At 34.2% G+C, this 23,039-nt stretch overlaps 3 protein-coding genes across 14 annotated transcripts in view; 1 reads left to right on the forward strand and 2 right to left on the reverse strand.

The window, feature by feature from the left end:
* Pum (pumilio) overlaps positions 1-8,192 on the reverse strand; it is a 108,048-nt gene extending 99,856 nt beyond the window's left edge. For 4 of the 7 annotated variants that reach the window (XM_083050968.1, XM_083050967.1, XM_083050965.1 and 1 more), the window contains exons 1-5: positions 7,853-8,192; positions 6,736-7,222; positions 5,940-6,161; positions 5,515-5,649; positions 5,318-5,431 (exon numbers count right to left, since the gene is read on the reverse strand). In XM_083050968.1, the coding sequence (XP_082907094.1) occupies positions 5,318-5,431; positions 5,515-5,649; positions 5,940-6,161; positions 6,736-6,831 (567 nt within the window). In that variant the 5' untranslated portion in view covers positions 6,832-7,222; positions 7,853-8,192. Of the gene's footprint in view, positions 1-814; positions 2,047-5,317; positions 5,432-5,514; positions 5,650-5,939; positions 6,162-6,735; positions 7,580-7,852 lie in introns of those variants that run through there. The other 3 variants (XM_083050964.1, XM_083050963.1, XM_083050969.1) reach the window with 3 other exon arrangements.
* Positions 8,193-9,609: 1,417 nt separating this feature from the next.
* Fuct6 (alpha-(1,6)-fucosyltransferase 8) lies at positions 9,610-14,113 on the forward strand. Of its 4 annotated transcripts, none has more exons than XM_083051139.1 (6): positions 9,610-9,872; positions 10,709-10,991; positions 11,117-11,284; positions 11,379-11,597; positions 11,699-11,780; positions 11,856-14,112. In XM_083051139.1, the coding sequence occupies exons 2-6, from the start codon at positions 10,756-10,758 to the stop codon at positions 12,915-12,917; spliced, it is 1,767 nt and encodes a 588-aa protein (XP_082907265.1). In that variant the 5' UTR covers positions 9,610-9,872; positions 10,709-10,755; the 3' UTR covers positions 12,918-14,112. The 4 variants fall into 4 exon arrangements, with proteins under 4 accessions (XP_082907265.1, XP_082907266.1, XP_082907267.1 ...); XM_083051140.1 differs by lacking the exon at positions 9,610-9,872 and adding an exon at positions 9,915-10,067; XM_083051141.1 differs by lacking the exon at positions 9,610-9,872 and adding an exon at positions 10,095-10,458.
* A 2,191-nt stretch (positions 14,114-16,304) lies between these two features.
* Positions 16,305-23,038, reverse strand: LOC145943552 (retinoblastoma-like protein 1). Of its 3 annotated transcripts, none has more exons than XM_083051135.1 (9): positions 22,709-23,038; positions 21,660-22,191; positions 21,250-21,546; positions 20,667-20,768; positions 20,338-20,444; positions 19,852-20,232; positions 19,321-19,760; positions 17,955-18,903; positions 16,305-16,861 (listed from the first exon to the last, which is right to left on the reverse strand). In XM_083051135.1, the coding sequence occupies exons 1-9, from the start codon at positions 22,844-22,846 to the stop codon at positions 16,679-16,681; spliced, it is 3,129 nt and encodes a 1,042-aa protein (XP_082907261.1). In that variant the 5' UTR covers positions 22,847-23,038; the 3' UTR covers positions 16,305-16,678. The 3 variants fall into 3 exon arrangements, with proteins under 3 accessions (XP_082907261.1, XP_082907264.1, XP_082907262.1); XM_083051138.1 differs by lacking the exon at positions 22,709-23,038 and adding an exon at positions 22,441-22,619; XM_083051136.1 differs by lacking the exon at positions 20,667-20,768.
* Between the last annotated feature and the right edge of the window lies 1 nt (position 23,039).

Below are 23,039 nucleotides of genomic sequence, written 5' to 3' on the forward strand. Positions count from 1 at the left end.
TTCAGGAAATTTAAATAAATCAAATATTGACTTTCATTATCTATCATTTTTCAGAGGGATTCCTCAAGAACGATAACGAAAGTTAAAATAACGCTGCGATAACAGGCTAAAAATCAAGGGAGAGTTACACAATTTTTTAATCAAATTACACAATTCATTACAGAACGCAATTTTTAAAAAAATTGCATTTTTAAACCTACAATTATATTTTTTTCAACCCAAAAATTAATCGATATTGTACTTTAAATGCAGAAAGTATAGAAAAATGTAATGGTCTGTAAGATTTTGTAATATTTCATCGAAAATCAATCGAAAAAATGGATTTTCCACGTCGATCGAAAAATTAATCGTTTTAATCGACATAACGTCAATATCACGTAATGTTTAATTTAACAATGCAGCGTGTTTTCACTTCATTCCACGTGTTCGCTCGAGACAAAAGCTTGCAGGCCAAATCGATCGAGGGAGAAGAAATAACGAAAGGGAAAAATTAATAACAATGAAAAAATGAAGCTAAAACATGTATAGAAAAATTTACAAAAAGTTAATTTATAATGCATCAGCCAAGTCGCGCGAGGAACCTAACCTGTACCATCGGGAACACAAGGAAGGAAAGATCGACGCGCATGGCGACGAGAGGGCTAGGCTAGGCTAGACTAGACTAGGCTAGACTAGGCTAGGAGCGACACGACGCGGCCCGGAAGGCGGGCGCGGTTTCGAAGCGATCGAATGATCCTCCACGGGAGCAAGAGTCTATAGTCTTGCCCCAACCAACAAATAATAATAATAATAACAACAATAATGATAATAGTACCATGTCTCCCACGGCACCCGTCAGATCCTTCATGTCGAGCGAGGAGTAGGGGAGGAAGAGATCTCCCGGCGGTTTCATCCAGTCGCCTGCGCTCGCGCCCGCACCCTGGCCGTAACCGATTCCGAAACTCTCCACTGTCTCCAAGGTCGCGGCGACGGCGACGACGGCGGCGTCGTCGGCGCGGTGCGTCACCTCCGAGAGATTCACCGTTAACCCCGTGGTAGTACACTAGGCGGTACAGCACGATGACACTTCTCTTTCCTCACCACTTCCACTACCACCGATACTGCTACAACACTGGCGTCGCAATAATAATAACCGGCGAGACGATAGATCGGTGGCCGGCAATCGATGGGGAAATGTCGACAAACCCCGTCGCGGCGCGCTCGACACTGAGGAAGAAGCCGACGAGGACGATTCACCCCCGAGCGCGACGCCGTCTTCTCGCGCCGAATGACAGATGACAGCTCGCCGATGACAGATGATCGACGCGGCGCGACCCCCCCCCCTTCTTCCAAACTCTTTTCTTCTCCTTCTGCCGGCCAAACAATGCGAATCGCGGCACGAGAGAGTTTTACAGTGTCACCACTACACACATCACGTCACCACTCGACACTATAAACTAGCGAGCGAAGAGAGAGAGAGAGAGCGAGAGAGAGAGAGGGAGAGAGAGGCAGGAGGCGAAAAAGCGTTGGCCTGCTGTCAAACTTCCGATATCTCCTCCTCCTCTTCCTCTCTCTTTTTACACCTTCTTCTTCTTCTTCTTCTCTCTCTCTCGCGCCTGCACACTTTGTGCACACTCACTTTATACTCGCGAAGTTACTTTATTACCTCCGGTACCTCGCGCCGCGCTTATTTACAACGGAGGGAGAGCGAGTCGATCCGATCCTGTTCGACTGTGTCTCGCGGACGAAGCGAGGATTATCGTGTAAACGCGTCGTCGGACCCGGGAGAGAGCTCGCGATAAAGGCGTCTCTCTGTATTCCGTCGTTCTGTCTGTCTCTCTCTCTCTCTCTCCTCCCGCGTTACCGCGCACTCGAATTTTCGTCAACCGGACTCTGCGCTTCGTCGGACGGAGACTGCGCTCCAAACCGAAACAAAGAACGACGCTCCCGACCGAGGCGCCCCTAGCGGCCGTTTCGCCAACCAGCCTCGCCCGCCTCGCGTTACGATTTCCTATAGTGTATATGTGTGCGAACATTTTTTTTTTCCCTCTTTTTTTTTTCTTCATCGCAAAACTGCGATGCATTCGCGAAATATCGAGAAAAGCCATTGACAATTAAATAAAAAAACATATATAATGTATACCTTTCGTATTATGACATATAACTCTACAGAGAAAGAATTTTCTCTTAGAATTTACCCTGAAAATTATAATAATCGTGGAACAATATAGTATGGAAAGAATTTTATGACAATTTCACTGATTAATATTTATCACAATAAAAAATAATAATATCTATCACAATAAGATATATAAAATATTTTTGATTAATTTTACTAAAAGTATAGTAAAATTTACTAAAAGTATGGTAAAATTAATAATTTTTTAAATTCTTTCCATTCCATATTGTCCCACGATTACCATGATTTTCAGGGTAAATTCTAAAAGAAAATTCTCTCTGTGTAGATTAAACTAGATACAATAGAAAACAATTTATATAAAAAATAAAAATTCAAAATAATCTTATAATAAAAATTTTTTTTCTTCACTGCTTCGCAAAACTGTGATACATTCGCGAAATATTGAGAAAAGCCATTGACAATTAAATAAAAAAACATATAATGTATATTTTACGTATTATGGCATATGAACTCTAGATTAAATCAGATACAATAGAACAATTTATGTAAAAAAACCAGATACGATAGAACAATTTATGTAAAATATAAAAAAATAAAAATTCACAATAATCTTTTAAAATGAGAAATAAAACTGATTTTACTAACAATAAGTTTCATATATGTATTTTGTAAATTGTATTCAGAGAAGATAGCGAAAGTAAAATGAAAAATTTACACTAAATATAAAGGCAAATGTATAATGTACCTTATGTATATTATGACATGAACTCTATATTAAACCAGATATGATAGAACAATTTATGTAAAAAATAAAAAAATAAAAATTCAAAACCTTATACTGAAAAATGACACTGATTTTATACTTATATTTTTCATAGAGAACTAAGTTTCATATATGTACTTTGTAAATTATATTCAGCAAAGATATCGAAAGTGAAATAAAATAAAAATTTGCGCTGCACATTTTTTTTGTACTTTCAATATTTAAAATGTATAAGTATTTATAGAAGAATGTAAACTAAGAAATAATCATATTCTCAAAATTGTAATATTCTTTTTATAACAAATTATTTGATGTAACTGTTTGATCAAACAGAATCACATATTGTTCCCTATATTTAAGTTAAAACCTATTTTTATTTATCTTAACACAAGAAGATAAACCACTGATGGACATAGCTTTAGGATATTTAAATAATATCAATAGCAATAGTAATATTACATAATAACAAAATTAAATAATGTAATAACAATAGTTTCATAATATATTAATATTTAAATTAATTTTTATTACACACAAATATACACATGCAAATATTCTAAGCAATTTTTGCTGAATATTGAAAAGTTAAATTTATTATCATTATTCAAAAGAATTAATGATTATGATAAGAATTAATGACAATCTAAATATAAGTAAAAGTAACGTATTATATATGAATTAATTCTCTATCAATATATTTAAAATATTAATTATCAATCATTATCATATTAAATTCTATATATCAATATAGAAATTCTAAATACAAATATTATATCAAATTCTATATATATCAATGTCCATCAGCGGTTGATCTTAAGATGTATTAAATTGCATCATCAAGATCTATGATAATCTATATAAAGCCTTTTATCTCCCACCCTAAATCACGTCGGTATGTCTCTTCTTTATACAATAATGAGGCTACTCGTGGTTTTATATTTTATACACGGGGCAAATAATACTGGCGCGCCGAATAAAATATGAGATACTCAGTATATATAATGGCAAGGAGAATATCGAGGACGACAAAGAATTTATTCATAGACCAAGTTAGTAGTTTTGTGCTTTCCTCGCATTATTTCCGCAGAAAAGAGAAAAGTGCATACTTATTGTTAGATTAAATATTAGTACTGTATCGTTTATATAGTAAGATCTAGTATTATTGTTGTGCATCAAAAGAAATAATTATTTTGATCAAGATTGTAAAATGTAACAGAATTAATCAAAATAATTATGATATCGATATAAATGTAATAGCGTGACATTATGTAATATAATAATTTTTCAATTATTTTATAATAGCCAAATGTCAGTATCATAAATTTTATCGGTTTTACAACTGCTGCAGTTTTTTGATTATTGGAAAATGCTGCAGTATTGTAGAGTTACTCGATATTTATAAATTATTTCAACTGATTAACATGTTTATGTTACTCTATCAAAGCAAATATAATAGATATCAAACGAGATAGGTTTTAATGCATTCACTGTTTCATAAATTTACTAGATAAATATTTGCATTAAAGTAAATTATGAAACAGTAACAAGCGTTTTTAAACGAAAATAATTATTTTTATTAATAAGAAATATTTAAAATTACCATTAACTCTGTCATGTTCTTTTTTTTTTACAAATTTAAAGTTAATTTATTTCACAATAAAGATTTTTGCATCTTGTCAATTTTCAATATTATAAAACATTAAATTAAATTTTTGATTAAAATTGTATCCTGTTGATACAACAAAGAAAAATTATTAAAAGAGAATTTTGATTGTAATAAATAAAATTCTATAATACCACATTCTTGTACATTTATAAAGATTACTCAATGTTGAAATTTATAAATCAAACAAGCAATAATAAAATGCTATGTGCAATTGATATCCATATAGTTATTTATAGCTCATAGGATTAAAATAAAAGTGAGCAATATCAACCTACATTCTTTTTCCTTATATACATATCTGCCGGATGGTCAAATATTGACTCCAACATAGTTTAAGCAAAAGACCAAAATGTGATCCATTGTATAAAATACTATAAAATATATTATCAATCGCGAAAATATAAATTCATTGAATTCTATTCATATCCTTTAGTTAAAACATACAATAGTATGTTAAAAGAAAATTTTCATAGGTGAATAGATGCTCATAACTTCACACTAACTATATAATCATGATAAATAACTTGTTCATTTAAGACTCTTAATTGTATTCATAATTCCTAATTATGCATTGATAAGAGAAACGAACAAGTTTTTTAGTGACATTTTATGTAACATTGCCTATCCATATTAAATATATGTTATTTACGATTTCTCAGCGAATAAGATGGCAGCATCATTTTTTATCAAGCATGATGCAATTTGCATCCCGTGCGCAAGAACCAATAGTATATTCAATGCAATTTGTATCATATATGAAAAGACTTACCTGTCCGTTTCTGAATTGTTGCTGTTGCTGCTGATGATGAAAGAGCGCAACTTGTTGTTGAGCAGTCATCTGATTGTTTAAGTAAACTAAATGTTCTGCGCCGGGTGCTCCACTCTATAAAATAAACATAAAATATTTGTAGAAGACTATCTATTGATGTATAAAATATAATCAACATGTTAATAATTATTGCTTACTTTCAATTGCATAGGATGTATCTCATATGGTACATTACTGAGATGTACATTATTCATCGTCAATCCAAGTTGTTGAGATTGACTCTGTTGAGGTACACCGAGCTTAGTCATAGAATATTTCCACTTTTCTTGATTCTGAAACAAATTATTTCGATTATATAATTCACTAATTATCATTATAAATAATCATATTACTAATATTATAATATAATATTATATTACATTATATTATTATATAATATCATATAATATTATATTATTAATATTATATTATTAATATTTTAATTCATTCTTTAAATTAAAAAAAAAGATGCAACAATTGATAAGTATTATATATGAATTTGATAAATGTAACACATGCATAAATCACAATTATTATTAAGTGATGGAACTATTAAACTAAATAAACATTTTATTACACATACATTATCGACGATAACATCATCCGCTAGAGCCCACGCTCTTGGAGCCTGTTTCGCTTGGAAAGTCGAAGATTGGGTATTAAATTCTGGTTCTGTAGGTCGTTGAAATACATAACCAACCATGGCATCGTCTTGAGTTCTATTCACCCCCATCTGATGTGTCTGACCAGGTTGAATTCGCATATTATCCCCACCAGCCATAATTTGTCCACACTGTTCGGTATCCTAATAACAAGCCATATATATATCAAAGTTAGAATCATCGTAGCATGCTTGCAACATTAATTACACAATAATTTTATATAGTTAATAATTTCAATACTCGATACATGATTTGATTGTTGCAAAATTTGACAATGTACACAATTCAACGACTTTTCCAATTTTTAATATCAAGCGTCACGTTAAAGCTCAGATTCGAATTTGGATCGTCACTACGTCAAGACTTGAAAACCCTGTGCATTTCAATTACGCTTAAAACTTGCAAAACCATCAAGCAATATTTCTCTCTAATCCCGCTTTACTCATTACGTTATACATCCCGGATCACGATTTCTCCGTAGAAAAAAATTCCGAGTCGGCGTCTCCGTGGAGACACCTCGACACTCTCGCGCAGACATTCGCAAAATCGCAGGGCGATAGATATCCTCGCCCGCCGTCGAGGTTATGGCTACCCTATATCTCGCACAAATCTATCGTCGCCCCTTGTGTCGGCTCGTTGCCCAATAAGGGGCAACGAGATCGCCGAGTCGAGAGAAGGGCCGGTGAGAAAATCGCCGCGTACGCTCGGACGGTATACCGTGGGTATGTGGCCGTTGGCGGAGGTGTGATGCAGCTGCATGGAGGAAGCCGGCTCGCCTCCGGCGCCTCCGCTGCTCGCGGTGAGCCACTTCATCCTTCCTCGCGCGCTCCTGTCAAAGCCTCTGTCCCGCTGTCAAACCCCCGGCCGCTGTCAAACCACGCTGCCGGACGCGCGGAACTCCCGGGGAGGTGGAGGGGGAGGGGGGAAGGTTCACCCTCGTGAAGGTTAACTCTGGTCAACCGGCGAAGACGACGACGACGACGACGATGATGACGCTCTACGGCGCGAACATGTTCCGCGCGTTGTTCATCAACGGCGGCACATCTTCGGAGGTTTCCACGACGACGACGGCGACGATGATGCTGATGAGGATGACGATGGTGGTGACGGGGCGGCTTTTGCTGCTGCCGCTGCTGCTGCGACGACGATAGCGCGTAGATATCAGTCAGTCTTGACAGAGGACTTGAGCAGCGAATACACCGTGCTACACCAGCGAAAAGCAGATAATTACAGCAATGGCAGCTGTGTGCAGCTCCGGCGCGCTGCTGCCGGATTTTTGACAACACTGTGTACGCCGAGGACACGAAGGGAGAAAGAGGGAGAGAGAGGGAGTGAGAGAGCACAAAGGAAACCGTGAACGGGTACAAGCGCGCACGATGATGACCGCTAGAGAGAAAGAGAGAGAGGAAGAGAGAGAGAGACTCGATTATTCCGGCTAAAGTGACGGAACGAGCGCGGATTCGACGTACGAACGAACGAACCGGCCGACAGCCGCGCGAGAAAAGACGGAGGAAGGAAAGAAAGATGAAACAAGCGAGAAACAACTGCGTGTACGTCGGCGGCGACGAGGGGGCGAGGGAGAGGGGGGAAAATGGGAAGGATCGCGAGAGAGAGAGAGAGAGAGAGAGAGAGAGAGAGAGAGAGAGAGAGAGAGAGAGAGAGAGAGAGAGAGAGAGAGAGAGAGAGAGAGAGAGAGAGAGATGGAACAAGTGAGCGAGTTCGAGCACGCGAGAAAGAGAGAGATAGATAGATAGAGAAGAAAATTCTAAACTATATATATATATATATATATATATATCGTTTCGACGAGGTGTGGACGAGACGCAATTTTTACCTCTCCTCGAGAAGGAGCGACGCTCGAGGTTCCGCAATCAACCGTCTTTCCGCCTGCGCCACCCTTTTTTTTCTCCGTCTCTGTCTTTCTCTCTTTTGGTCCTCCTCCTCTTCCTCCTGCTTCCTCCACACACGCACTCTCACGTATTTATGCTTCGTCTCGCGGCCTCTCGCCCGCCTTCTTCTTCTTCTTCTTCCTCCTCTTCAGTCGGTCATTTCGTTAAAACTAAAAGGCTTAAAATACACTATTCACAGGTATGTACAACAGCCACGCGATAGCCATAGACACACGACGTGCGTGTCCACCGGCGTACGCGTGTTTCGCGCGCAAGGATGCTGCGTGCGCGATTTTTGTGGTGGGAGAGGTGGGAGAGAGAGAGAGGACGGTTGATGTGTCATACGGCGTCTCGCTTCATCATCGCGCCAATTTACATTTCGCGTTTCTCGGAATCCGAGTTGCAGATTTTCTCGCGATTCGTGTCGATAATGAAACGTGCTTGTAATTTTTTTATATTTTTCATGCGCATTTGATGATTTTTAATTGGAAAGAAAAAAAAAACGGAAGCGCGTAGACGCTGCGTTTATATCCGCAATGAACATTCAATTTTTACGTAAAACGACAGCGCCATCTATGGTCGCGCGACTAGTGACGTCACGGGAAAAGAAAAATGGCCGCTCGCGGCGCGAAATTTGAATGTCGTTCAAAGACTAACTGGAATGCACGCAATCATTGTTTTCTCGACAAAGGATAAAAAGTGATAGTAATCTTTATAATAATGTTATAAAATGATATTATCTTATAATAATACAATAATAAATATTTTTGTTTATAATATTAATAATAAAATAAATATTATCTTTATAATAATGTTTAAATCTTTATAACAATGTTATCTTTATTCAATGGTTCTCGGACATTGATAAAGTCTCTCTAATAAGGGATTGAGTTACTATCAAAGAGATTATAAGGATGAGAACTCCAGACGTTTTAATATTCATAAAAAATGTGTAGTTTCACAAAAATATATCATATATGTATACTTGCAATTTGTTTATGTACCTCCTCTATATGTGATGTATCTCTATCTCAATGCACTTTGACGAATAAATAAATAAAATAAAATAAAAACGCGAAGACGATTTTTTGACAGATGCGGAGATAAATCGACATGTAAAGACTGCACGTCATTCAGGAGTCTATCGAAAAGCAATTTTATTGCGATTCTCGAAGTATCGAAGTCGTCGATGCAGCGGCAATTTCACGCGATAACAGATAATTATTAACATAGAAATAAATGTCAAAATAATTTTTATGTGAAATATTAGAAACAGTTTGTATAACAAAATTAATTTGCAATAATTTCTTCGTTATATATATGAATTTTTCGATATTGGAATGAAATTTAAAATATCAAAAATTATGATATGAATATTATTATATTATTTTTCAATAAAATCAAGAAACTTTATATTTATATAAATTTTGTCCATATTAAATAAAAAAAACTCTATGCAAAATCCTCACTACGTCATCATATCGCATTTAATAGAATTTATTGGACACTTTTCTTTATGCTATGCATTTAATTAATGATCGATGTAACGTCACGAGGTTTCAATAGTCAACAAACTTTATTTATAAATTTTGTCCACGTTATAAAGTAATTAAATAAAAAAAAAAAAGACTGGTCCATGCGAAATGTTCACCTCATGACGTCATAACATTTTTACGCCATGCATTTAATTAATGTCTAAAACGTTCTTCGACGATGTGCTCCGATGCACTAGGGCGACCATATCGAATTTGTTATCAACAATCATCAGTATTGGTTAACCCTCCCTTATCACGCTAACCGGATTTAGTCTGTCGTTCGAGCGCGGGATGGAATCAACTCGAGATCGAACGGGACGTCTGAACTCGAGTGCTCGTGCACAGAGCGGTAGAGTGACAGATGATTGATAAGCGTCGCGACGTCTTTCGTAAGTCAGCTGATTGCGAGCGCACGGCAAGTGGTTGACACGTAAGTGGCGAAAATCAGTTCAATCAGGTTGCGTGAAAAATAAGATTTTTTTTAATAATAATAAAAACAGTAATTTCGTTCACAAACTCGGCGTCGGATAACTTTGACGCGCGATAGCGATCCTTATTTATGTCCTGCGAGAGCGTAACGAAAGAACGCGCGACGAAATAGGAGAGACGAGATTCCTTATACACCGTGTGTATTTAATTTAATATTTGTGCGGAGATTTTCGTGTAACGAAATTTCCATATTTTTCACATTCTCGTATAACAATTGGCGATTTATCAATCGTTCATCGTCGTTGGTGACATTATTATACATGCGTGCATGTTTCGCGTATATTCCGGAAAGATAGAGAGATAATACAGAGGTTAGAGCAATCGTGGAATGGTTGCGAATATAGAAACGGAAGTAATTAACGCTCCTTCGTTGCTTCGTTCATCCGTGGACCAGCTCGTATTTATTTTTAAATTTCCTTATTATAGCCAGCAATAATTAAACTGTCATTGTCCTTTATTAAATGGAACTCCAAGGAGCAGAGAACGAGAGAAAGCTAGTGATAGTTTTAGCGAAATGTCTCAATAGTGTAATATATATATATACAGGATCGAAATCGTTTTTTTTTTGTATCTAAAATGTGTTAAAATTTATATTTCTGTTTCGTTTTACATCGATTTCAAAATATAACATACGTGAAATTTGAGAATACGTGAGAGAGTTACTTGGAAATATTAGAAACTTTACATATATATATTTGAACATACAAGAAAAATATATTTAAATGAAGTATATATGTACTTTATTAAAAATTTAACATTATTTTATTATATTTTCAGATATCGTAATGTTGTGACACATCACAAGCTAAGGTACTTTGTTCAAGATGCCAGCGATTTGGTCTGGACGACCTGGTTGGCTAGGAAAGTTTGGGATAGCGTTGCTAATGATATGGTTTTTAGTATTAATTATATCCATCGTTCATATATTTAAGTCCAATTCCCTGTCAAGCCGAGATGCTAGTACTGCCAATAAAGAGAACACGCAACGGCTAGAGCAAATGGTTAACGACTTTGAAATTCTAAAGAGGCAAAACGATGCGTTAAAGAACTTCATCTTAGGGTATGTTTACGCACTGAGAAATCTATGAAAAAGAAAACACAGAGAAATTCATCAACATTGAAATGTGAAATTTGAGACACGGAGCATTGCGATCTTTTTATTGTATAGGCTAACATAATTTCCAGAGAAGGACCAAAATCTATACAGGGCGATCATTTAGGAGCCATACAGGATAAGGTCGGGAAAGCTTATTATGATATGATAGAGCATCAAGATGGATCGCAGCACGGCATTCCTTCCTTAGAACACGAAGAGCTACGACGGCGATTGAGAAATGATATTCAGGAGACGTGGTAATTATAATAATAATTAATTAAATTAATTGAAATGAAATATTCTTAACACATACTATAAGAAAGATGATCAATTTGATCATATACATCATAGGTATTATATAAACGCCGAATTAAACAAATTTAAAAAGCACGTTGATGAATTTACATATGATCAGAGGGAGAAAGAGGTACAAGATGTGCTGAAAAATGTATGGGATCACAAAAAGACACTTATAATGAATATCGATAAATTAAAGAAAGTAGATGGTTACGAAGAATGGCGGGAGAGGGAAGCAAAAGATTTATCTGATCTTGTTCAGAGAAGATTTAGGTAATGTAAATATTAACATGTCAAAGCAATCTTGCAAATTTAATCTAATCTAGCTATATATAGCTTCTCTAATCTAATTGTACATTTTATTTATTTTAAAGGTATCTGCAAAATCCTGCCGATTGTAATAAAGCAAAGAAATTGATATGTAGTATAAATAAAGGATGCGGCTTTGGCTGCCAGGTAAGAGAATTAAATTATGCTAATTGAATCCTTCAACGGGCCAAGTGAAATAAGTGCATCTTTTCTCATTTGCAGGTTCATCACATTACGTACTGCTTTCTAGTAGCTTATGGTACAGAAAGGACACTGATACTAAAATCTAAAGGCTGGAGGTATCAGAAGGGTGGCTGGGAATCCGTATTTAAACCTCTCAGCGATACTTGTTTATCTGTAACAGGTGTTTCACATTCCAATTGGCCTGGTGATTCCTCTAAACAAGTAATATCTCTGCCAATAGTAGACAATGTTTATCCGAAACCGAGGTTCCAGCCACCTAGTGTACCTGCAGACTTGGCGCCAAGATTAGAGAAGATTCACGGTCATCCTTTAGTCTGGTGGGTAGGACAAGTATTGAAATACCTGATGCGACCTCAGGATCAGATGAAACAAACACTGGAAAGGACAAAAGAGAGACTTGGTTTCAAGAAACCTATAGTCGGCATTCACGTACGTAGAACGGATAAAGTAGGTACAGAGGCAGCTTACCATGACATAGATGAATATATGACTAAAGTGGAACAGTATTTCGACGAGCTTGAAACCAAGCCGGATGTAAAGAGGGTTTTTATAGCCAGCGATGATCCGAAAGTAATAACAACTGCGAAAAAACGTTATCCAAATTACGAAATAATAGGCGATCCGGAAGTCGCCGAGACGGCGTCTGTAGCGAAGCGATATTCCGATGCTTCGTTGCAGGGAATAATTATCGACATTCACCTTCTATCCGAATGCGACTACTTGGTGTGCACATTCAGTTCTCAAGTGTGTCGTGTCGCGTACGAGTTGATGCAAACCTTCTACGTGGATGCATACGATAGATTTACATCCCTCGACGATATATATTATTACGGGGGACAAAATCCGCATCCCCACGTAGCTATTTTGGATCACAAGCCGAGGAAGAGCGGGGAGCTAGAATTGAAGGCCGGAGACTTGATCGAGGTCTTTGGCAATCATTGGGATGGTTTCTCCAAGGGATACAACACTAGAACTAGTATGACAGGATTATTTCCTAGTTTCAAAGTTAAAAATCCCATTGATCCTGTAGATTTTCCAAAATATTCGAATGTTCCTCTGCTGGAAGGTAAAGCCGATTAAATCGGAATAGTAAAGCCGATAATTCTCTCTATTTATATGGAAATAGAAAGAATTATCGGAGCTTCGATGAATCATTATTTCTCTTCGAATCAAATTTTTAAGATGTTAGCGAAGATAATATGGCACGTTGTATATATATTTTGCTACTTGTAAATGACAATTCTAATGCTTGTAAATTCCTACAAATGTCCATGACTTGTCAAATAGGAATCTAGTGTATCAATTATATAATTATGTTTGGTTTTAAACAAAAAATTACAAATATGATTTATATTGAATAACATAATGGAAGTTTTCAAAACATTGTGATTTTTTACATATGAAATCGTAATAGTAATAATAATAATAATAATAATAATAATAATAATTAGTTGATACTATGCAGCTATAATGCATTAGGATTAAGGTCATCACAACTGCAAATATGTAGCAATACAGTATTTGTAAGATTTTGATATATTTTCATTGAAGTTACGAAGTGATCGTTGATTTGATGAGAGATTTAATTAAAGAGAGGAATAATTATATGCTGAATCATATTTTGAAATATAACGATTCGAAATACTGTATTTCGATATTCTTAATAATCGATAAGCTGAATTCATTCTGTATTATGTACATAATATAGATTCAATGGACTGAGAAAAGAATTTCTTACCGCGCGTATTGAAGTATCCGACATTTGTGCCAATCAATGTGAAGCGTTGAATTACAATTTTGCAATTTACTGGAAAATACGTAAAAGAGATATAATCACAAATTTCTTTTCTCGTTTACTGCGAGCTCATCATGTTTTGTAAATAAGTTTGCCAGATTTTCGAGAGATATTGCTTCAGCAGTCTCAATAACATACATATTTTAATGATCCTTGACTAACGACTCAATGTTCACAACGTACAAATTGTATAATATATAATTTACATATTCATCATATTTGGACATTTCTAAAATTTTATGTATTACGCACGATATATGTAAAGTATGTCCATATACATTATATATATATATATAAAATAAACACGCGCGTGCGAACATCGAGCTAGGCTTGGGGCCTATCTTAAATACATAGGAATTTTCCTTATGTGTATATACATATTGTAATATATTTTATACGCGAAACACGAGCGAGAATTGTTATTATAAGATTTGAATTTGATTTTGACTAATAAAGATTTAATTCATATAAAACATGTGTTTGTGGTTTCTCAATGTTAGGTACAACATGAATCGCATTTTATGTAGAGATAGGTTCAAACATTTTATATGCATATGCATTCCATATTTTTATGATAAAAGTTTAATCATGAAGTGTTTATTCTTTATAAAGAAGAAAGTCGACATTTTTTAAAACATATCGCCGATTTATTTCTGCGTATATATAATAATAATATGTACATGAAAGATTATAGTAGCAGGTCATATATCAATAAAAAAATGTTTTATATTATTTATTTATAAAGTTAGAATTGTCATTAGTTGCGTATACAAATTACGTAATAAAAAGTAGTTTTGTCTGTAATTTCTTCTTAAAATCTTGTTTCTTAAAAATACCTACAATATAAATGATTTTAATGATAAAAGCAGATGAAGATCGTTTATATCTGATTGTGATCGGCAGAAAAAATAAAACTTGATAATAACTGAAATATATGTAGACAATACTGCTAAATAGAACAATGCAAATAAAAATAAGCAACACAATCATCTCGTACATAATGAACATTTATATTCAATTACATTAAAGTATCAGTATTTAATTAATTCGTGATTGATATTCAATTATATTAAGCTCGAGTTACAAAGTTCTTTCAATGCAATAAATACGATAATTGTTCTCATTCTTATCTCTTAAGTCTCGTTTTATACATTGTTCGATAAAAATGGCAAATTAATTGGCAAATTAATTTGGCAATTAATGAGATCATAGAATTTAGAAATACTTATAAATCTACTTTGAGTTTTTTAACTTTCAATAAACTAAATTTTAAAAGATACAAATAACTTACATTTCGAGAGATTAGAAGATACGCTTATGTGATAAATATAATTGTGATTATATGTCCAATTATTACACTGAATCAATATTTTTCTATTATAAAAAAAAATAAATTTAATCAAATATCACCCAATTCTGACATTTGTATTTGCTGTGAGTACTTGTTACTTTTTTTCCCATAGCAAGCTTAAATCTATCATTAAAACAATTACTTTCACCAAGTATGGCTGCAACTATATTTTTATAGACCTTGTATATATTTTGACTGCAAAATAAAAAAAAAAAAAGTAATGATTTTATGAACAAGTCATAATATACGCAGTGCTTGGAATAGTCAGAATAATTTCCAGTGTATGAAAGATATATATCAAATATTGACTAGGTTATACTTTTACAAGATATATGCAATTAACGAGATTTAATCATAACAATCAAAAATAAAAACTATTTATAATTAATATATTTTTTTATTTAACTTATTTTACAAATACGAAATATTTATGTGTACACGGGATGTTCGACCGCAATTGGATAATATTTTAATGGCAGATATTACAACTCAAAAATAAAAAAAATTATTTTATTAATTTTGTATCTTCATCAATCAAGTCTTTAAATCATAAGGGGTAAAAAGATTTCTAACAGATTAAGAGTTTCAAATATAAAAATAAGTAATACAATATTATATATTCTGTGGACTTTGTGCAAAATTTTCATTCAACATTTAATTAACATGATATAGCCAATGTGTGTTAATAATTATAAAACATAATTAATCGAATTTGTATTTTAAGAAAAATCAATATTTCGGATTTTTTAATCCAAAAATCTATCATTAAAATATTTATCGATGGTAGTGAGCCAGCCCATACATCGTAGTGTGAATTACAATTTATTGTCACGATAATAATATTGCTATTATATTTATTTTGCAAATTTCGTATTTAATGTTCTTTCCCTTATTTAAATAACTTTTTATTTAAATATGTATTATTCTGAAAAAGTGATTAATTTTGTGATTACATAAAATCATTGGCTAATATTTCCATAGATATTACCGGTAATTTTATATACACTAATTATCACTATAATATAAAGATGTATATATGCAATTTCACCACATAAAGATAATTTTATGTAACAATCATGATCGAAAAGTAACAAAGATAGACAAATTAAAAAAAATCGTAATTAATTAAAGTTTGTATTTATAATTGATTCTAAAAGATGGTATATTAATAATATTGAACAATATTATAAACAATATTGTAATGTACGAAAAGTGCAATATACATGTTTCGTGATTATAATCCCCTACACATCTTTGTGTTCCAGATTCCAGTGTATTATACGGTTTGAAAGACAGTTTGGTTCAGTAAATTATAAATTAATTTAAAAAAAAAAAAAAAAAAAAAAAAAAAAAAAAAAAAAAAAAAAAAAAAAAAAAAAAAAAAAAAAAAATCTACTCTGGTAAGATAAAAGTCAACCCCAACAATACTGGAAATTTAATTCTGACTTTACACTAAATAAAATTACAAACAACATTATAGCATTTATGTATAATGTGAACGATATGATTGGGTCCTTCCCCAATTTAATAGAATAACTATACCTAAAAAGTAATGTTTGATTCACATTTACGCTACAACACAACCACAAGACTGGATCTCATCTGTGTTGTGTAAATAGAATCCTTTGCTTTTCGTAAACCATTCAATTCAAATGCAAATAAGCAGATCCAAAAAGTTCTTTTCGCCCTCATAAGTTATTGATTTTGCGTTCGTCGTTCTCCAATGATATTTTCTAGTTTTCGCGCGACAAAGGTCGCGGGTTTTTTAGGAGATGTACTCTCTGTCATTTCTACATCCGTGTCATCAGAAAGTAATCGCTTTCCTACGCCCTTTTTCGCATCCACAGATATCATCATTTTATTAATAGCTTCTAAATCCTGAAAGGGGAAAAACAAAATATAATATATCATATACATATATAAATTATATTATATACAGGGTGTCCCAAAAGTCCTGCAATAGTCAAATATCTCGAAAACAAAGACTTTTTGAGAAAAATGTTTTAAATAAAAGTTTAGAGCTTTAAGTGACGCATTAAATAGTAATGTTAGTGTGACTATAAATAGCATTGTTAAGATCATGTATTTACTTTGGAACTTTTAAAAATGGAAACCCTTATTTTTTTGATTGCACATTCTTGTAGCTTATCTCGAAAGCTTTTCAAAACACTATAATAAAATATTTTTTCATTCAGTGCTTTTCGAATTATAATGCTCGAAGTTTATAGTATTTTGACATAAAATACAAAATATTGTGTAAAATATTTAGTTTTCGATAATCCTACCTTAATACTTTTATGCATAAAATAATTATACAAATCAATTGGTGTAAAGAAAATGCATAGTTATTTTTAAGAAAATGTATACAATTTGCAGCATATTTTTTCTTAAAAACAATTATGCGTTTCCTTTACAATTGGTCTCATTATTCTGTGCATAAAAGTATTAAGGTAAGATTATCGAAAACTGAATGTTTACAAGATATTTTGTGTTTTATATCAAAATACTGTATCTTTCAAGCCTCGTAACACGAAAAACTTAACGGAAAAAAATTTTATTATAGTGTTTTGAAAAACTCTTAAGATAAGCTACATGAATATGTAATAAAAAATAGAGATTTCCATTTAAAAATTTTAAAGCGAATTTTACGTGGCCTTAACAGTGTTATTTATAGTCATACTATTACTTAATGCGCCACTTAAAGCCCTACAACTTTTATTTGAAACATTTTTCTTAAAAAGCCTTTGTTTTCGAGATATTTAACTGTTGCAGGACTTTACTGTATAAATACATATACATATATGTGTTATATATATATATGTATGTATGTATGTATGTATGTATGGATACATGTTACATACATATATACATATAAAAAATGAAAAAAGATCGAGTTTTAGTAGGAAAAATCCTCGAAGATGTAGAAACTAAAGAGATAAAACTTAAATTTAGATGAAACCAATCGTTTTACCTTGGCAGGACTACGACTGAAGCAATAACTTAATTGCGGTGCCGGTGATGCGCTAATAGCCTTCGGATCTAGAGTACGTGTCATAATACTACTGGTAACACGCCTCACTGGAGAATTAGCAGGTGCTTTTCCTTTCGGTAGAGGACTCAACGAGAGATTCATGACGTTACCGCGAGCCGATCCAAATTTGTTCGCGTACTCTTTGACTTGTGGCACGTATACCGTGTTGTAGAACTTGATTAGATCGCCTCGTTCCTCTCCGTCAAAGTTCTGCGACGTCCCAGCCATGTTTGTCGGAGTCGGGGGAGTTATATTCTCTGCTACAGTGCCATTATCCTGTGATTTTTCATTATTATCGCTTGTCGTAGTCGGATCGTCATTGGAAATCTTCTTTATAAGCACCGATCTGTATATATGCGACTCTGCCTGCGGCTGGAGACGATAACAACGCATGATTTCGGTGAACGAATTCCTTTCCATCTTCACGAGTTTACATATCACATAAATTGCACACATTAAGATTTGATCGAGATGTCGATCCTTCATCAACTCGGTACGCTCTTTGATGGAGTATTCAAAAATCGTCCAGATCTTCTTCTTGTCGGTGTCCGAAATTTCCAACGAATTGCACAAATCTTGCATGCGAACGCACGCGAGATTGTAGAACTTTCGAAAGAATAACGCCACGGAGCCTGTTCTCCTTGGTTTAGCTGCATCTCTATTCGTTCCTTGTACAGCTTGTGCAGTAGAATTATTCGATGCTTGCGCGTCCGAAGCTCTAGAAACGGCTTGATCGGGTACCAAAAGGATTCTTTGGCCATCTATTAACATTCTTCTGTTAGAAGATAATACACTCTGCCCGACTCTTAGAACACTTTGACCGGTGACTCTGGTCTCGGGGAATAATCGTTTCTTCGCTAAACCGGATGCTGCGATAGGAGACTGAAATCTAAACAATACAAAACTTATGTTTTCCTCGATAAAAAATTAATCAAGTAAACAATAATGATGGTAAACTTGATTTTTACGATTCTTTTGATTATTTCGCGGATAAATCGTCTTTCGAGAGTAAAAAACAATTAAATTTAATAATTGTTATAATTTATTATGTGAATAAAAGGTGCAATCACGATTATATCCTCAAATTTATTACATATATATAATATATAATATACATGTATGTATTATATAATATTATATATTTTATATAATATATATTATTACATATATATGACTTTTCTATATTTTGATTAATTTTTTTTTTATATATCACAAATACATTTATACAACAATTTTAATTTGCGAAGAAACTAGATTTTTTAAGCTGCATTTCCTATCCTTTCAATTAACTGAATGTTATACATACCTTTCTGAAGCAGATGAAATCGGACTTTGTTGAACGTCATGATGAGTACGATCTCGATCTAAAGCAATCCGTCTTAAGACAGGTTGGCCAGGTGCATTTGGATCGACAGTTTCCAAAGTGCCAGGTAAGGAAACTTCCTCACAGCTCGGCACACCGTCCGACAAAGATTCGATTGTCTGCCAGAGAGGACTATCGCTCCGCCAAGCCAGAGACTCCAGGATCTTCTCCTCGATTTGATTCAAGTGTTTGACAACGTCTCGTGACAATTGATCCTCGGCTCTTACTATAATTTCTATGACCTTATAAAAATAGTATGCATCTAGATTCAAAGCCTTTAATATCCATGGAAACATCTTGTCGTTGCTCTTGTACGAATAAATAACTATCTCGAGGCAGCAGGCAAACAGGCATTGAATGAAAACTTCATTCAATAGGAGATTCTGTAAATATAGATATAGACAAATATATTAATATATTAAACATGTGCTGCAAAATAAAACCTCGATGTATAGGCAATTTATATAAACTTACAGTTATGTCATCGTTCGGCTTTTTACGCTTCTCGTCGTTCAAAATCATTTCTAGTAGCTTGTAGAACAAAGTTTGTCCCATGACAAGACGCTTCTTTCCAAAGTCGGATGTCGAACCATCATTAACATTATTATTATAACTTGCACAAAATTGTTCACCGATCTGTTTAACCTTTGCTTCAAGCGAAGATTTAACATCTTGAGAACAATTGTTCAGCATTTGTAATAGACCTTCGCTTGGAGCGGATTGCCCAGCTATCAGAGCTTGCAACTTAATGACACTTTGAGTTGCCGTTGTTACTGGTGTTATATTAGACATATCTTTCGATCGAAGGTATTTACGGCCAGTCAATGGTGTGGGAGGTGCTAGATACTGTATGTGCTAAAAAAAAAATTAAAAAATTACTTATGCGATATACATTATATATAGAAAAATATATTACATTCTTTAGATAAAAGTAGAAATAGTATTTTTCTTTAAACTTACCCCAGCATGCTGTTCTCTTTGCAATTTGCTCATCTGCAATCTTTCATTAAAATCGTCAATGTTCATCATTTGCGTAGGGGAACCAATGTTTTCACTAGCGTCATGGCCTGAAACAAGTCATAGATTGATATTAGAATCAACGCTTGTAATTTAAGAAAGAAATATAGAAAAGAGAAAATCCCTTTTTCGTTTGACATAACAAACTTTTTAATTGAATGAACAAAAATGTTGAGTTAATACAACCAAAAGAAATTAGTTTCATTAATCATTCAAATGTTAAAGGCACCCTCTCAAGATATAAGAATTTCTCACTCAATGTTATATCCCACCTTTTAAGACTACGTCTTTAGCAAACTGGTCATTCTTACTAAAGTCTTGGCCAGATATATCCGAATTTGATATGCTGCTCAAATTTACTCTCCTCCAATCAGCTACAAAGCACAGTCACGACAAAGCAGATACACAAATTTGTTTTAAGAGCAAAAAAAAATAAAATAACTTAAAATAAATAACTAGCAATTCTTTTTTTTTTTCAACTAGAAACATTCTCAATCTACAAATTCAGATAGCTTCATTACGAGGTATAACTTATTTATTATAGCATATGTTATACGTTATAAGCAATTAATAGTTATAGTAAAATGTAAAATTTTTATTGAGGAAAAAAAAAATGTTGATTGTATATTAAATCAAATTTAGCAAGACTGAAAAAGTTGCAAATAATTATTAATTGCACATACAAATTTTTGCTTAATAATATAAATATTTACTGAAGCGATATAAGCTAGCATGCAAAATCATCTTTCAAGCTTTCAATAATGCATGTATGTGCTTTTTAATTATCTTATAATATATATTTGTATGTATGTGTATACAAATATATATATAATAGTTTTTAAATAACAATTTTACCTAAGAAAATTCTTTCATCAAAGTCTCCGACGCTCAACACACGCTGTTCGTAAGCCTTGTTAACAGCTTTACTGTTGCCATCAAAATTCAATGCGTCTAATATACCAGAAAAGTTTGACTGATCACCACGTAGGATTCTCTCATTAAATAGCTTGTTGATATAATTTTTCATGCAATACTCCTTTATAACTTTAGCTTCAACAGGGATTGCTTCATGACGTTCGCACAACAAACTAACAATGCAATCTGCTGTTTGCGAAGGAGTATAGTTCTCATCATTGAAATTTGCTGGCAATCCTATAAATAAAAAAATAAAACACATATGTAAAATATAGACATGTAGAATTTTTCTCACTGTATCATAAAATGTAATACATGTCTGTTCTAAGATTAATTTAGTGGATACTCACCAGGAAATTTGGGATTCAGTAAATCTTTTCTATTGGATAACAGAGCATTGCTATATATAAGATCACAACAGACCAACAAGAGATGGTAAGAATTAACAAGATCGTCCAAGATGTCGGGAATTGCACCTTTTATGCATATAAACAGCGTCCAACAGAACTCAAAGACTCTAGTAGGTGTACAGGGTATCGCTCTATGCCTTCTAGACCTATGCGGTCTAGAGATATCCTCTCTTGGATCCTTGAATATATCGTTGAATATTGGCTGATACTTCTTAAATATGACCATAGACACAGAGAAATTTTTTTCTAGCTTTTCTATCTTGATACGAAAATCTTGCGGCATATTGGCCATATCCGCCCATGATTTGCTCTTTATAAAGAACTGTATCAACGGAAGATTACACAATTGTAAGAGACGTGTCAGCGACACGCAATTGCCTTCCACGTTAGCACCTGTTCTCCCAACCGTGGGTGTGGAGGATTTTCTACAAGCTACGTACACTGCGCATCCTATCCAATGCAACTGATCACCCTGTAAAAAAGAAAAGTTTTCTTACACTCTGCTGAAATATATTACAATTCATCATTTTAGAGAACAAAGCAAGAGGGGGGGGGGAAAGAATTGCTATTAACAGAAAATTAACAAGATTCCCGAATAATTGTTTTAAGGTAAAAATATCAGAGTGCGAGCGATATATTTGCGATTAAAAAACATACAAAAATATTGGAAAGAGAAAAATTGTTCTACCGCGAGTTTAACACTTTAACTGTTAATCCTTACGTCACTTTTTTGAGATCAACGCGTCGGACGTTTGTTCGTTACGATTCTAAATAAATGCGCAGTAATAGAAAATCGCTCGACGTTCCCTCTCCTTCTCGCGCGAAAAACGGAAACATCGACGATTCAATTTGCGGTATCGCGATCCCGAGTCCCTTTCTTTCGCGAAACGCTTTCGCGCGGGTGGATACTCGCGAAAGAAGAAAGAAAGAGAAAGAGAAAAAATCGCATTAACAATCGTCGGGCCAAGGTATATAATAAATGTTGCCACCTCGAGAGTGTAATTCTGCCGGATAGTTTCGTAGGACTTCCAGGCCTCGGACGCGGCGGTCGCGTCCATATTCAGCTTCTGGCAGAGATCCTGGTGCTGGCTGTACGTCGAGTCCTCGATATCGTCCGACTGCCCCATCCTGCGCGCCGTAATTTCCAGCCGTAATCGCGAGGCACGGAGTCGTGAAGAAGTCGCGGATAGAGCTCACTTTTGTACCGCCATACAAAAACAGCCTCGGCACCGCCGAACTTCCGTGGTTGTTGCCGCGGGGGCTTGGCGGGAAACGACACGAGCGCCGACATCTTTGCCGTGTTGGCGGGAAACGTAGTGC

This window comes from Prenolepis imparis, unplaced genomic scaffold (assembly GCF_030444845.1).
Source record: "Prenolepis imparis isolate NDT839.2.m4 unplaced genomic scaffold, iyPreImpa1.0 SCAF_12, whole genome shotgun sequence".
Lineage (NCBI taxonomy): Eukaryota > Metazoa > Arthropoda > Insecta > Hymenoptera > Formicidae > Prenolepis > Prenolepis imparis.

Excerpts from the sequence above, each read along its gene's own strand:
- Fuct6 (XM_083051139.1), top strand. The coding sequence starts at position 10,756 with ATGCCAGCGATTTGGTCTGGACGACCTGGTTGGCTAGGAAAGTTTGGG. Across the intron at positions 11,285-11,378 it reads AATGATATTCAGGAGACGTG|GTATTATATAAACGCCGAAT; the intron begins GTAATTATAATA and ends TATACATCATAG. Across the intron at positions 11,598-11,698 it reads CTTGTTCAGAGAAGATTTAG|GTATCTGCAAAATCCTGCCG; the intron begins GTAATGTAAATA and ends TTTATTTTAAAG.
- LOC145943552 (XM_083051135.1), bottom strand. The coding sequence starts at position 22,846 with ATGGGGCAGTCGGACGATATCGAGGACTCGACGTACAGCCAGCACCAG. Across the intron at positions 20,769-21,249 it reads TGATGAAAGAATTTTCTTAG|CTGATTGGAGGAGAGTAAAT; the intron begins GTAAAATTGTTA and ends TGTGCTTTGTAG. Across the intron at positions 19,761-19,851 it reads AGCCGAACGATGACATAACT|AATCTCCTATTGAATGAAGT; the intron begins GTAAGTTTATAT and ends CTATATTTACAG.